This window comes from Hermetia illucens, chromosome 6, assembly GCF_905115235.1.
Source record: "Hermetia illucens chromosome 6, iHerIll2.2.curated.20191125, whole genome shotgun sequence".
In the NCBI taxonomy this organism is placed as follows: domain Eukaryota; kingdom Metazoa; phylum Arthropoda; class Insecta; order Diptera; family Stratiomyidae; genus Hermetia; species Hermetia illucens.
In genome coordinates, this window is record NC_051854.1 from 99,454,099 (window position 1) to 99,470,424 (window position 16,326).

General features: G+C 43.3%; 1 protein-coding gene across 1 annotated transcript; it reads left to right on the forward strand.

Moving 5' to 3' along the window:
- Positions 1-9,881: 9,881 nt before the first annotated feature.
- LOC119659783 (DNA replication licensing factor Mcm2) lies at positions 9,882-13,125 on the forward strand. Its single transcript, XM_038068049.1, has 5 exons — positions 9,882-10,053; positions 10,153-11,178; positions 11,242-11,928; positions 11,988-12,392; positions 12,457-13,125. Exons 1-5 carry the CDS (start codon positions 10,048-10,050, stop codon positions 12,979-12,981), a joined length of 2,649 nt encoding a protein of 882 aa, XP_037923977.1. The 5' UTR covers positions 9,882-10,047; the 3' UTR covers positions 12,982-13,125.
- Positions 13,126-16,326: the final 3,201 nt, after the last annotated feature.

The following is a 16,326-nucleotide window of genomic DNA, read 5'->3' on the forward strand; positions in this document are numbered from 1 at the left end:
TCTGCTCCGGACTTTCACAGAGGCTAGCCACGTCAGCCAATGTTTCGGCAGTCAATTCTCGCGCAGGTGTAGATGATATTTTAGCCTAGATTAAGTCAATCAACATCAATTAGTCTGGACAATATGTGATATCTATAAACATTAACGTCTCTCCTGCATTAAGTTCCCTCCTCCGTCCAATTAGGCTCCACAATCCATGGTCCCGTAATCCCACAGTCGTCTTCATCCCTGCCGGCTTTGGTCACTGTCCTTGCATAGGCCCAAATCGAATAAAAAGTAGCCCGTTCTCGGGTTATCACCAACGAGAAAAGACTACGCTTTACATCCGTCGCTCAATCCTGTCCCCCGGTCCCTGGACCCTCGTTTTCCAGTACGGAATACTATTTTGTGTTCTTTTGCGTTATCTGTTTATTTAATTGTAAGTTCTAAGTTATTCTTAGGTTTAAACACATGCTACGCCAAATGAACATTAATATTCACGACTTTTTCCCTTTATATCATGTAACCGGCTACGCCAGGTATTTCCGTAGGTTTGCGTTACATTGTTAATTTGTCAGGGTTGAGTTTTCAAGTTAAGATATGGATACAGTGGTAAAAAAAAATTGTCACCAACGCCCAATAAAATGAACACGTGGGGAAATGTAGGAAAACAATTCGTTTATTATGCCAGAATGGGTTGTAATATACAAAAGAAACATTACTCAATACACAAAATGGATATAAATGTATCAAATTAGCACAGCCGTAGGAAAATGAAAGAAAATCCAATTTCACAGTCAAAAGTATGTCAACACTACAAATAATGAGATCAATCGCACCCAAAAAAAAACAGGATCAAAACAGTTTTTAATACTTCGTGTATCCACCGTTGGATTTAATTACGGCTAACAACCGACGAGGCATCAATTCCATCAGGGTTCGAAGGTAATGCGTGGGAAGATTAATCCATTCTTAGAGGAGTCGCGTTCTCATTTCTGCTTTATTGGTGACGGGTGGGCGCTGACGAATATTGAGGTATAATTGGTTCCATAAGTTTTCAATGGGATTGAGATCCGGTGATTGGGGAGGCGTGGGGCTACTACTTTAGGTCAATTGTAAAGGAGCCATGCTCGGGTTGCATACGCTTTATCTTTCGGATCATTATCCTGGTAAAGCTGAAACGAGTCTAAGATGCTTAGTTTCTCAGCACTCTGATGCAGATTTTCTTTTAAAATGTTGATGTAGTCTTTGGCAGTCATCATTCCTTCAATAAACTGCAGTGCGCTTACCCCTTACACAGCGAAACAACCCCAAACCATACCATTTCCGCTATTATGTTTAATATTTGCATTCACATTTTTCTCATTAAATTCAGTGTTTGATTTTCGCCAGACTTTTACCTTCCCGTTGCTACCGAATTCTGAAATTTTGTAACCCGATAAACTTTTTCCCAATTAAAAAACAACCAACTCGCGCTTTTCAAATGAAGTATCACAGGATTTACACGACATCTTTCATCTTTTGTAATTTTAAACTGCCCCTTGGGTAATAATTTCACATAAACTGCATCAATCATCTCTCACAACGGTACTTTGTTGTGTTGTACGGTTATCGGCTTTAGCCATCGATTGGAAACCTCATTCACAACATAGCGTACTAACAATTCTTTTATGTTGACATACTTTTTTTGATTGTGAATTTAGACTTTGTTTTAATTCTTCTACTACTGTGTCATTTTGCTTTTCATTTTTTTCTTTTTTTCTGTGCCCATGTACTTAGTCATGTTTCTTTAGTATGTTACCAACAATTTGGGCATACTCAACCTATTTTTCTCATAGTTTTACCCCCGTTTTCATTTTTTTTACCGTTCTTGACAAATTTTTTTGATCACTATATATATTTTTTTGCACCGTACATGCATTTCTGTTCCTTTGCTCAATAAATAAATTTGAGATCTGTTATTGAGTGACTGCGAATCCTGTTGGGTACTGCCTCCTTATCTTTGTGTTCCCATTGAGTATATTTTACTCAAAGGGTAGTATAGGTCCCAGGGCGAAACGTGAATTGGTACCCACGATGGAGCATAAAACCTGGGAAATGCCTGCTGAACCAACACCAACAGCTCTACTACCAAACCCTATCTCCACCTCCACGTGGTGACCGCTGGGAGCTCTTTCTTAACGAAAAGCTGCAGACGGAGAAGGATGAAGGCGAGTCTCCCGCGCCTAAAAACGGGACAAATTGTACCAACTGGTCCTCCAGGTTGGGGAGTTGGGTAGGGCTGACAACCCTACACGGAAAACAACTCGTCACGAAGCCACAACAGGAGCCTCGGACAGGACGGATTTTAAAACGACGGACCCGGCAACGAACACGGAATAAAGATTTGCGCATTTTCTCATGGAACGTGCGCTCCCTGTACAGAGATGAAGCTGACCAGCAGCTAGCCGATACCCTGTCCCAATATAGGGCTGATATAACAGCGTTGCAAGAGATGCGATGGACAGGGACCGGTTTCCTGGAGAAGAGCCACTACATCATATATTATAGCGGTCATCCAGTAAACAATGTGCTCGGAGTAGGTTTCTTAGTCAGCCGAAAAATGAAACCTGCTGTTATCGGCTTTGAAATCATAAGCGAACGGCTATGCACTCTGCGCTTGCGAGGCAAGTTTAAAAATATAAGCCTCATAAACGTTCACGATCCGAACGAAATTTGGTGGACAGATGGGAACTATGGATTCCCACGCATACAGCGAGTGGTATAAATTTAGGTGGAGTTTAAAGGGGGGCTCCCCATACATGCAAAAGGGGGATTCAAAAATTTTTTTCACCGGATATAGTTGTGTAGGGTATCAAATGAAAGGTCTCGATTTTTACTTTCCGAAACTGACATTAGTTTTGGCATAAATTGCAAAGTGCGTGAGTAAGCAGTCAAAATGTACGCATTTGAAGTGAGACAGGACTCATTTTCGGAAACTACCCAACCTAAAAATCCGAAAAAAATCGGGATGGTGCGCCTAGATGAAATCTAGGCCTCAAAATATGTCCCATTCCGATATCTGCTCAAATAAACTTACTAATAGTATATTACTACTTTTTAGAAATTTACTGAAAAACCCCCCTTAAATTCATCCTAAGACTTCCGAATTTTGTACCAGCATAGGGGACAATATTTTGTATATATTTGCTAAATTTCATGGAAATCAGGCAACTAACACCAAAGTTATAGCAGTTCAAACTTAGCAATTTCACGCGAGTTTACTGTTTCCAAAGCCATGCAAATCAGATGCTGACGTCATAATTACCCGGAATAATTGACATTCGCGTGGAATATTAAAGTCACATTTATGAAGAATCTATTTATCTGCAGCCCTTTTTAAGGTTTTTTGTAAAACACTTATGTGAAATCTAATCTTCGAGAGATGTCCCATTCCGGTATCTGCTCAAAAAATTTACTAATAGTATATTATCAACTTTTAGAAATAGACTAAAAAACTCCCCTTAAGTTCATCCTAAGTGTACTAAATTTTGCACCGACATAGAGGACAGCCTCGTGCATACACATGCCAGGTTTCATGAAAATCCAACTATTAGTGGGAAAGTTATAGCAGTTCAAACTTATCAATTTCGTGCTAATTAACAGCATTCTAAGCCATACAAATAAGATGCTGACGTCATAATTAACGAGAATAATTGAAATTCGAGTGAAATATTAAAATTCCATTCAAGAAGAATCTAATTCTCCGTAGCCCTTTTTTATATTTGATGTTGGTTAAATTGTTTTCATTCGCTAATAATATTAACCTGAGGGCGTGAAGCGTATGAGGTTGACCATTATCAACACAGGGCTTTCCATCAAATGATTTATTTAAATCGCTTTCCAGAAAATAGAGGGCAATGGAATTTTTAGCTATAATATATTACACGGAGCTGGTGTGCACTCGTCGCTCCTCACATCTTTTTCTTTTTCTTCAGCCTTCAGTTCGCAAGCGGGGTCGGTTCGTGATGATCGGTTTCGTCATTTTATTTTATCAAATGCCTGATCAGGATGTAATCGCGAAACCTTTAAATCCCCATCCAGCGTATCAAGCCACCATTGTTTAGGCCGGCTTTTTGGTTGCTTACCATTGCTTTCGATGTTCTGATCAATACTGGTTGTTGAATTCTCGTTAGCGTGAATTACGTGACCACCCCATCGAAAACGCCTCTCTTGCAGTTTTTCCACGATCGATGCAAACCCATATCGATCGCGGATATTCTCATTTCAGACGTAATCAAAACGTGTCACGCCACCAGTGCAATGCAACATCTTCGTCCCCATTACCGCAAGACGCCGTTCATTGTCCTTTATAGTCGGCCAACACTCAGAACTATAGAGAGCGGCAGACGGACGACATTGCAGTCAATTTTAGATTTGGGACGTGCGCTGATACGTCGATCACAAAGAACACCAGTTGGGGAATGCCACTTCATCCAGGTTGCATTAATGCGTGAAACAATTTCATTATGCAGTTCTCCATTGGCTGATAGCGTTGACTCGAGATTTTTAAATCGCTTAGTTCTGGGAATGGCAGTAACCTGCCCTTCGAGATGCTTAAATCGCTCAATTCTGGCAATGGCAGTAACCTGCCCAGAACTGAACGATTTCAATATCTCGGGTCAATGCTATAAGCCAATGGAGAACTACGTTATGCTCCTCACATAGGGAAGCACAAAACCTTTTATACCTGAAGCGTCAAGCTTCCGGTTTCCCGACTTGTTTACCGTTGTTGACAAATTTTTTTGATCACTATATATATTTTTTTGCACCGTACATGCATTTCTGTTCCTTTGCTCAATAAATAAATTTGAAATCTGTTATTGAGTGACTGCGAATGCTGTTGGGTACTGCCTCCTTATCTTTGTGTTCCCATTGAGTATATTTTACTCAAAGGGTAGTATAGGTCCCAGGGCGAAACGTGAATTGGTACCCACGATGGAGCATAAAACCTGGGAAATGCCTGCTGAACCAACACCAACAGCTCTACTACCAAACCCTATCTCCACCTCCACGTGGTGACCGCTGGGAGCTCTTTCTTAACGAAAAGCTGCAGACGGAGAAGGATGAAGGCGAGTCTCCCGCGCCTAAAAACGGGACAAATTGTACCAACTGGTCCTCCAGGTTGGGGGTTGGGTAGGGCTGACAACCCTACACGGAAAACAACTTGTTACGAAGCCACAACAGGAGCCTCGGACAGGACGGATTTTAAAACGACGGACCCGGCAACGAACACGGAATAAAGATTTGCGCATTTTCTCATGGAACGTGCGCTCCCTGTACAGAGATGAAGCTGACCAGCAGCTAGCCGATACCCTGTCCCAATATAGGGCTGATATAACAGCGTTGCAAGAGATGCGATGGACAGGGACCGGTTTCCTGGAGAAGAGCCACTACACCATATATTATAGCGGTCATCCAGTAAACAATGTGCTCGGAGTAGGTTTCTTAGTCAGCCGAAAAATGAAACCTACGTACATATTACAGCCTTAGATGTTATCCTCACCCTGTGTTCCATAACTGGTGTTCTTTGTGATCAATGTATCAACGTCGTCCGTCCTGTCGCCCTCTATTAGTCTGAGTGTTGGCCGACTATAAAAGACAATGAACGGCGTCTTGAGGTAATGGAGACGAAGATGTCGTGTTGGACTAGTGGCGTAACACGTTTTGATCAAATCGGAAATGAGGATATCCGCGATCCTTATGGGGTTGCACCGAACGTTGAAAATTACGCGAGAGGCGTCTTCGACGGTATGGTCATGTAAATCGTGTTAAAGAGAACTTGCTCGCCAAGTGAAGTGAAGGGTAAGCGACCAAAAGGCCGGCTTGATACGCTGGACGGTGATTTGACGGCCTTTCGACTACATCCAGATCAGGCATTTGATAAAATAAAATGGCGCAACCGATCACGACGAACCGACCCAGCTTCTGAACGGAAAAGAGACTGAAGAAAAAGAGTAAGTGGCAGTGGAACATTCAGGAAGAGCGACCATTCCGCTGCGGATTATTCCACGCGCTGGAATCCACTATCTCAGGATGGCCGACGAATGGGTTGCGCTAGAAGCAAATGGCGTATAAAAGTGGAGGTCGAATGCAAGCTTCTAGAAAAATCGTGGTGTTAATTGAAGCGACGGGATTAGGAATTCCTTTCTTTACATATGTAGTCTGTAATTGCTGTGTTGTTCATATTCCATTAGCAAATTAATACAAAATATAATGTGCTCGGAGTAGGTTTCTTAGTCAGCCGAAAAATGAAACCTGCTGTTATCGGCTTTGAAAACATAAGCGAACGGCTATGCACTCTGCGCTTGCAAGGCAAGTTTAGAAATATAAGCCTCATAAACGTTCACGCCCCTACAGAGGAGACTGCAGAGTCGGAGAAGGATACCTTCTACGAGGCAATAGAACGAACCCTCGAAGCCTGTCCCAGATATGATATCAAAATCATACTTGGGGATTTTAACAGCCAAGTAGGGAAGGAGCCCGTATTCAGGCGATACGTTGGCTCCCATAGCTTACACGAAAAAACAAATGATAACGGACTGCGGACTATTCAATTAGCAGGGTCACACGAAATGGTTGTTGGAAGTACCTGGTTTGCGCGGAAAGCGGTCCACAAACATACGTGGGCCTCTCCAGACGGGACCACTTTCAACCAAATTGACCACGTGTTGATCGAACGCCGCCACCTCTCAGCCTTGATGAATGTCAGAACATATAGGGGGGCCAATATAGACTCGGATCACTATCTCGTTGGCATGGTGCTCCGAGCTCGAATAACAATACCATCTAGAATCCCCTCTGACAATCAGGTGAGAGTGAACACTGAAGCCATCCACAACACAACCCTCCGCGACACCTATAAGAGGGAAATGGATGCCGCAATAACCGCAGTCAACAGAGGACCTGGAGATGAAGCATCAACAAATGATCTTCACAATCACCTGAAGAACGTTATCATGGATACGGCCACAAACATACTTGGCCCCAGCCACAAAAGGAGTCGGAACGGCTGGTTTGACGATGAATGTAAGCTAGCAACGGAACGGAAGAATGCCGCATACTGAGTAATGTTGCATTCTCAAAGAACGCGGGCACGCGCAGAGACTTATCACGAACTCCGACGAGTGGAGAAGCGACTTCACAGACGGAAAAAGGAAGCCTGGGAGAACCAACAAGTCTATGAACTAGAAAAGTACAGGGAGCAACCGCACCAGGCGCGGAAGTTTTACCAACAAGTCAGCAGGATGAAGCCTTATACACTTCGATGCTCATCCTGCCGAGACAAAGAGGGAAATCTGATTTCCGACAGAATGGGCATTTTAGAGCGATGGGTTGAGTACTTTGATGAGCTACTGAACAACCAGAACATCGGCGAGTTAGAGGTCCCGCCAACTGAAGACGACGGACAAATACTGCCACCACCAAGTTTAGGAGAAACAGTCCGTGCAATTCATCGGCTAAAAAATCATAAGTCGCCAGGAGCCGATGGAATTACAGCCGAATTGGTTAAATATGGAGGCGACCAGTTACACCAAGTGGTCTATCAACTTGTGCTCAAGGTATGGGACAGCGAATCAATGCCTGACGATTGGCAACGAGGCATTATCTGTCTCATACATAAAAAGGGAGATATCACACAGTGCAGCAATTATAGAGGTATCACGTTGCTGAGTACCATCTATAAGATATTCTCCACTATCTTACTAGGCCGGATAGCCCCATACGCCCAGAACATCATTGGCCCATACCAAAGAGGCTTCACTCCAGGCAAATCAGCAACAGATCAGATTTTCTCTGTGCGGCAAGCGATGGAAAAACTGTTGGAATATGGACAACAGTTGCACCATCTATTCATCGAATTTAAAGCCGCCTATGATAGCATAGCCAGGGTAAAACTGTACACTGTACATGAGAGAATTCGGTATCCCGACGAAATTAATAAGACTGACTAGGCTGACCCTGACCAATGTGCGAGGCCAGATAAAAGCAGCAGGATCACTCTCAAGACCATTCGACATCAGCAACGGTCTACGACAAGGGGATGCCCTATCATGCGTCCTCTTTAACCTGGCCCTCGAGAAAGTGATCCGTGATGCTGAGGTAAATGCAAGAGGTACGATCCTCTTCGAGTCCACCCAACTACTGGCCTATGCTGACGATATCGACATCATGGGAAGAACGACCCGAGATGTACAAACTGCCTTCATCCAGATCGAGCAGGCGGCGCGAGATCTTGGGCTGCACATCAATGAAGGCAAGACAAAATATATGGTGGCAACGTCAGCACCGAAGACGAATCAACCAACAACATCAAATCGCACTGGTCAAACACAAACACGAAGAAGAATAAGAATAGGAGAATACAACTTTGAGACCGTTGACAATTTCTCCTAGCTAGGGTCGAAAATCACAACCGATAACAACTACGATGATGAAATCCGCGCACGGTTGTTGTCAGCCAACAGAGCCTATTTCGGCTTACAAAGACTGTTCCGCTCGAAACGTCTCACCATAGGGTCAAAGCTCTTACTGTACAAGACTATGATCTTGCCAGTCCTCATGTATTCCTCGGAAACTTGGGTTCTTAGCAAGAAAAATTGCGAACTCTTGGCCGCGTTCGAGAGTAGAATCCTCCGAAGAATTTTTGGCCCCCTACATGAGGATGGACGATTCCGTAGCCTACACAATGACGAAATCTATGAGCGATACCATGACCGTCCGGTTGTGGATAAAATCCGGCTCAATAGGTTACGGTGGGCGGGTCACTTAATCCGTATGAGGATGATCCCGTTTGGAAAGTCTATAAGGGCAATATCTATGGAAGAAAAAGAACAGGAGGCAAACCCTGCCTAAGATGGAGCGATGGCGTAGGTCAGGACGCCAGACAGCTTTTAAGGATATCGAATTGGTGGACCTCGGCGCAAAACCGGGATGTCTGGAGTTCCTTATTAAGGCAGGCCTAGACCGGATACCGGTTGTTGCGCCGTTGATGATGATGATGATGAGTATATTTTAAGCCATTTCTTCGATTTCATTGCCACGATTAATGGAGAAGCAGTCAACCTTGCAATATACTATTACAGATTTTTTATGAAGGATTGTTCCCCCATAAAGTTCATTTAGGAGAATGGAAGGGCCTTCCATGTTTTGCTGTGGGCAGCCTACTGTTAAATATTTATTTGCATCTTGACATTTTCACTTGTTTTGGTAGAAAAATACATCAAGAATATTCGTTGAAGATCTTAAATTGATATTTATTTTCATTTTCATTTTATAGCACTTAGAAGATAGCGCGGGGTTGTCCTCTCTTTACGACATTACAAATTGCTAACGAGTTTTTCTTGAAACAAACTTTTGTTGTGAGAACCAGAAGAATTTGAAAAAAAACTTGAACTAGTGACTTACCCCAAATTTTTTATGCATATCTATACATCATCTGTCCATCGCATGAACTTGCATTTTTTCCACTTTTATGTCTAAATTGAGGTTCATACAATAGCAGTTACTCAAAACTAGTAGATTTGTTTTTTGGCATTTTGGTTTTTGATAGATATTTTTGGCTGGATTTTAGTAGGCACATATCTTAGTTTTCGATGACAAGTGTTGCAACGCCAGGCACATGCTGCAGCCATTTTGGTATTTTATAATGGCTGACCATCAAAATATCAACTTTCTATGGTTTTCTTAATGGCGATTTAAACATTTAATATCGATCAAGTAAAAATGCCCCTATCACGCTTATGGGTTTATTGATAGATTAAATCAGTTAAATACGTTGTTCTGCTATTTAACGGTTGAAAAACATAGCCATATGGACCGGGTGAAACTTACAGTTTGAGAAGAGCTGAACTCTTTCCCGGTCTACGTATGGTAGTACTCCGCTTAGGGTGTCAATTTTCCCGCCAAACGTTGATATTTTCATGCGTTCTAGCTGGTCGCGGTGTTTTGGTCTCAAGTTCGTTGCTTTGTTCTTGTTCTGAAAATCAGTTTATATAAGTTCGTGCTGTTAACTCTTAAAACGTGACAATGTCGGTAAGTACGAAAAAGTAAAATCATAGTTGAAAATGAAGAACCGGAAGTTCCCTTGCCCACTTAAATGCAACCATTCATTCAACCCTTGAATATTTGCAGGATTTTCCTACATCATCGCCGGCTCGAAGCACAAGCGATGCAGAGCGTCGCGGACAACGATCCACAATGACCTCCCCAGTTGGCGAGTATGAGCCCTTCGAGAATGAGGAGGAACTTCTAGGCGACACCACGGTACGCAATGACGAAGAAGATGAAGGCGAGGAGCTCTTCGGTGACAACATGGAGAATGATTATCGACCGATGCCCGAGCTCGATCAATATGATTCGAACTTGCTTGATGAGGAAGAATACAGCGATTTGTCGATGGCTGATCGCGCGGCTGCTGAAGCTGAAATGCGGCGTCGTGATCGTGCCATGGGGATCCATAGGGATGATCGCGATCTGGGATTCGACCGCAGCGATGATGAGGATGAGATGCCACGCGCAAAGAGGCGAGCGGCCGAGAAAGCTGCCACTGGTGAGGTTGAGGATGCGGAGATGATTGAGTCCATAGAGAACTTGGAGGATACGAAGGGGCACTCGACAAAGGAATGGGTTTCAATGCTGGGTCCCAGGACAGAAATCGCCAACCGCTTTAAGAGCTTCTTGCGTACATTCGTCGATGAGAGGGGACACTACACGTACCGAGAGCGAATCCGTCGTATGTGCGAACAGAATAAATCGTCCTTTGTCGTGTCATACACCGACCTGGCTAATAAAGAACACGTCCTCGCTTATTTCCTCCCCGAAGCCCCGTTTCAAATGCTCGAGATATTCGACAAAGTGGCTAAGGAAATGGTTTTAAGTATCTTCCCTACCTACGAGCGCGTCACGAATGAGATCCACGTACGAATTTCCGAGCTTCCTCTAATTGAGGAGTTGCGCACTTTCCGAAAATTGCATTTGAATCAATTGGTTAGAACGTTGGGTGTTGTTACAGCCACAACAGGCGTCCTCCCACAGCTATCTGTCGTTAAATACGATTGCGTCAAGTGCGGTTACATTCTGGGACCGTTCGTTCAAACTCAGAACGCTGAAGTTAAGCCAGGGTCGTGCCCTGAGTGTCAGAGCATGGGACCTTTCAATGTAAGTTAAGATTTCTCTACATATTTCAACGGATACAAATTAAAACTGAATGTTTCGATGTAGATCAATATGGAGCAAACAGTTTATCGGAACTACCAAAAGATCACTTTACAAGAATCACCGGGACGTATTCCTGCAGGTCGGATTCCCCGTAGTAAGGATGTAGTGTTGTTGGCCGATCTGTGCGACATGTGCAAGCCAGGCGACGAGGTGGAAGTTACGGGAATTTACACTAATAACTACGATGGTTCGCTCAACACCGAGCAAGGTTTTCCTGTTTTCGCAACGGTGATCATCGCAAACTACTTGGTGGTGAAAGACAGCAAGCAAGTCGTGCAATCTCTGACTGACGAAGATATTGCTACGATCCAGAAGCTGAGCAAGGATCCACGGATTTTCGATCGCGTGGTTACGAGCATGGCCCCATCGATCTATGGTCATGACTTCATCAAACGGGCCATTGCTCTAGCTCTATTTGGTGGCGAATCCAAAAACCCTGGGGAGAAACATAAGGTTAGAGGTGACATCAACTTATTAATTTGCGGGGACCCAGGCACAGCCAAGTCGCAGTTTCTTAAGTACACAGAAAAAATCGCACCAAGAGCGGTCTTTACGACTGGCCAGGGAGCCAGTGCGGTTGGTCTGACAGCTTATGTGCGAAGAAACCCCCAAACAAGGGAATGGTGCCTTGAAGCTGGAGCACTTGTGTTGGCCGATCAAGGAGTTTGTTTGATTGACGAATTTGATAAGGTGAGTTCTGTCAACGGATTGTCTTCCGCCACTTGCTTAACAGTTCTTAATTCCACCAGATGAATGACCAAGACCGAACATCAATTCACGAAGCCCTCGAGCAGCAGTCGATCTCCATTTCAAAAGCCGGCATAGTTACATCTCTGCGTGCCCGGTGCACAGTGATCGCCGCTGCCAATCCAATCGGAGGACGATACGACCCCAGCATGACGTTCTCCGAAAACGTGAATCTATCTGAACCTATTTTATCTCGTTTTGATGTACTATGTGTGGTGAAGGATGAGTTTGATCCAATGCAGGACCAGCATCTGGCACAGTTCGTTGTAGAGTCACACATCAAACACCACCCGTCGAATGAAGAAATCGTAGAAGACTCTCAACAACAAGGCGCTATGGAAATTCCGCAAGAATTATTGAAGAAATACATTGTGTACTCAAAGGAGAATGTCAGACCGAAATTAACTGTAGGTTTTTTAGAGCTATTTGCTCCTTTCCTTTGTTCTCATTCACTTTGATTCTTAATTACAGAATATTGACGAAGATAAAATTGCAAAAATGTACTCCCAACTCCGACAAGAATCGTACGCAACCGGATCGCTACCCATCACAGTTCGACACATTGAAAGTGTAATCCGAATGGCCGAGGCTCATGCGCGAATTCATCTGCGTGAAACAGTACAAGAGTGTGATGTGAGCATGGCGATCAGAATGATGCTGGAAAGTTTCATAGATGCACAGAAATTCAGTGTGATGAAACGCATGAGACAAACCTTCCAAAAATATCTGGCATTCCAAAAGGACCACTCGGAACTGCTTTTCTTTATGCTGCGACAGCTTACTCTCGACCAACTGGCGTATATCCGTTGCAAGGATGGCCCGAGTGCAACACATGTCGAAGTCATGGAAAGGGATTTGATCGAGCGGGCGAAACAGTTGGACATTTACGATTTGAAACCGTTTTATGAAAGTGATGTTTTTAAGAAGAATGGATTTTCGTATGACCCACAACGGAGAGTGTTACTACAGATCGTGCCCGCCGGCGCTGAGATGTAAGAGCCGCACTTTTTACTATCGCCCAGTACAAAGAATTTGTTTATTTTTTTTCACTGCGTATTACCGCTTAGACATAAGTTTATATATTTAAATGACTATTAATCGTTTGTAATCTGCTCTCAATACATTTGTATGGACAATTCAGCAAGTATTTATCATTTATCTGCCTTTGGTTTCGGTTTGTTTTTTTGGCAAATAGAGATACGCCCGCCTACAAACCTGGCAATTATGGAAAAGAAACAATAGTTCGGAATGCCAGCCAGCGAACGCCACTGCGCTCGCGTTGCAGTAAACAATCAGTGAAAATGTTTCTCTGTAAGACTGATATAACGAATAAAACATGGAAGAATTGGATAAAAGGACGTTAGAGAATAGCAATCTAATTTCATAATTGCCTGTCTGCGAATTGTCTGATCAAAGTACAACTCAAATGAAAACTGATCTCTGCTCTGATTGGTTAGAGCTTGCTATTTAACTTTTTAAGAGACTGAAGAATGAAATATTTTGGACGTTAGTAGTGCTTTGCGTCTGGCAAAATTGGAGAGCACAACAGATAGAATGAGTTATGATACGACTAGGACTATCGCTGGGAGGTTTATGTCGACTTGAACCATACATGGGCAAGGATCGGTACTGGCCTCTTCGGACGTAAAAGCGATCAGGAACTTTACCTTGTATATCTGAACTCATTCAACCCCTGATCCCAAATGAAATTGTTGAGCCAATCTTCCGGCATAGTTTCGTCAAGCCAAATATGAACTTGCGCACAGACCTGCCACTCGTACGCATTGTGATCGGGAGATGAAAGTGGCAATGGATAGTTCACACTTTAAGGAGGAGGGACAATAACATTGCAAGCTACGCCATGCAGTGGAATCCACTCCCAAGATGGTCGACGAGTGGGTCGCTCCAACGGCACGTGGTGCAGAACAGTAGACGAGCGTGTCGGAAAGTCGTGGGGGATGCTGAAGCGCATCTCAGATAACCGCGACCAACGGCTCATAGCCGTGGTTGACGCGCTATACACCACCAAGGGGTGAATGGCATATTATAGGCGAATCTTAAATTATGTCTATTAAAGTTATCATCAAATCTGCCGATCTTGTCAGGTGTGCTCTGACAGCATATAATATGCTATTAGTGACCGAAACACACAACGGTGAAAGATTTGTAGACTTGTGCAATGTCCACCGTCTGGTCATCATCAGTGTGGTGGATAGTGTCCGAGCACAGGGCCTGCCATTTAAGGTCAGTTGGGGTTTGACTGTGCAATGAGCGGCTACCTTCTGAATGCCCGTTACAATAAAGGTGCCGACATCGACTTCGAAAGGAACTCGGTTACCATGAAAAAGATACGAGAAATCCAGCAATGTGCGCCGCAACAAGAGGAATTCCTCTACTGTACTGTTAAGATGAAGAGAATGGGTCATACCATATACTGGATCAGAACGAACTTACAGATAGTCGTAAGCCTTTAGGTGGTCGGTAAGCCTCCATCGACAATAATGAACAGCTGAAGTGGAAGCAGCACTTTACTATTTTCCTGAATCGTATAACATCCGGTGATGTAAAAGCGCCGTATCATGCACATACGGACTACGACTCCAAACAAGAAAAATCTTTGCCATCAACGGACTGAAACGGAGTAAAACCGGCCTTGACGATTTCTCTGCAGAACTTTTCCACGCAGCTCCCGCAGTTTCTGCTTTTATTCGTAAATTCGGGGAAGCTTTCCCATTAAGTTTTCGGAATCTTAACGATCATTTGTTAAGATTCCGAAAAGGAATGTTAAACCCGATAGCTTTTAATATAATTACGGATCCTCTGCCAATGCTGCCTCCGAATGCCGCGGAAATAATCAATTTGGACAATCTAAACTAAGTTTTCTCTCGCCTGAAAATATCGAACACCCAAATCTTGTTCCACGAATATGGTGTGTAAAAACCTAGGAAAACTAGGCATATCTAACGATATTCTGTGGATTCTTTAAAGAGAGCATAATCTATGACAGGGTCCGGTGCTTGTGCAGAACAAAAAAACACTTGGGAGTACATCTAATAACACGAGGCGAAAGTACGACACATCCTAAAATTTGGTGATAGGATTGACCAACTACAGTTGTGATAGATATCATCAAAGAAGCACAATGCCAAGTCTGTTTAAAAACAGCGGGTACTCTGAGTTGATATCCGGGAAATCGGCTTGGTGTCAATAATTTGCTGAGGTTTTCAATAAAATGCACTTTTTTTTGTTCGTCAATTTTCAGAATGAATGAACTAAAGAAATAAAAATAGTTGTGAAGTTTTTTGTTTGAACTTGGTCAATCTACCACTGAAACATTTGCTATTCTCAACACGGTTTACGATGATTGCTATAAAGCATACATTTTTCAAGTGACAAGAATATTTTAAGGGTTCAGTGCTAATTAACGACCCACACTTCGACAAAATCAACCTCCTAGTGCGCCCGTTTGCCTCGCGGACTTTGAATGATTTTCATAATTTAAGACTTACCAAAATGTAAGAAGTCCAAAGAACAAGCTGTAGATTTTCAAGTTATCTGTCTTAGCATTTCAGCATCAAGTCATATGCATGACTGAAACCTGGTTGGATAATACGATTTCAGACTACGAAATCATACTTAATTAGAATGAATTTGGACAAAAATAAATCATGTTATGGACATTTAAAAAAAAAAGTTAAATTTTTATCCACGTTTTTACTTGGATCTGACTTAAAAAATATGTGTGCGCTGCTTTTCCCAATCCACCCTCTTATGTTGCTTCCAACACCCATCATCCTTCTCTCGAGTTTGACGCTCAGACCACCCGACTCGACTTCCCTGTCGTACAAAAGCCAATCAAGTTCAACTTTCGTGAGGCAAATTTTGACAATCTCACCATTAACGTGTTATCAAGCACTCAGCCCCTCCTATACAATTTGATCACATCTTCTTCACTGATATGTCCCCTTCTCTCTGGGGACGTATCCTGTGCTTTTACCGTGTCTGGCTCACCAATGAAGTCAAAAAAAAAATTGCATCAAAAACTTCCTGCTAGGAAGAAGTACCTGCCTTCTGAGGCCTATGCTGACTTCGTTTCTTTCATAACACATTGCAGAAACCTCAAAACATCCGCACATCCGCAACGCTGCCCAACTATTTCCTTCTTATATTCAAATATTCAGAGTCCAGCCGGCTTGGATCTTCAGAGCCAGCCCGTAGCATTCACGAAACATGGTTTAACCAGTGTCCGTAGCCTGACTCTAGCTAGAGCTGGGCAATCGTAGAAGAAGTGCCTGAGGGTCTTCCTTTGCAACTTCGCAACGTGAGGAGTGAGAGTGTAGA

What these genes read in the sequence shown, in the direction of transcription:
- LOC119659783 (XM_038068049.1), top strand. An exon ending in AGAGCATGGGACCTTTCAAT is followed by an intron (nt 11,179 to 11,241) that starts GTAAGTTAAGAT and finishes GTTTCGATGTAG; the next exon opens with ATCAATATGGAGCAAACAGT. An exon ending in TGATTGACGAATTTGATAAG is followed by an intron (nt 11,929 to 11,987) that starts GTGAGTTCTGTC and finishes TAATTCCACCAG; the next exon opens with ATGAATGACCAAGACCGAAC.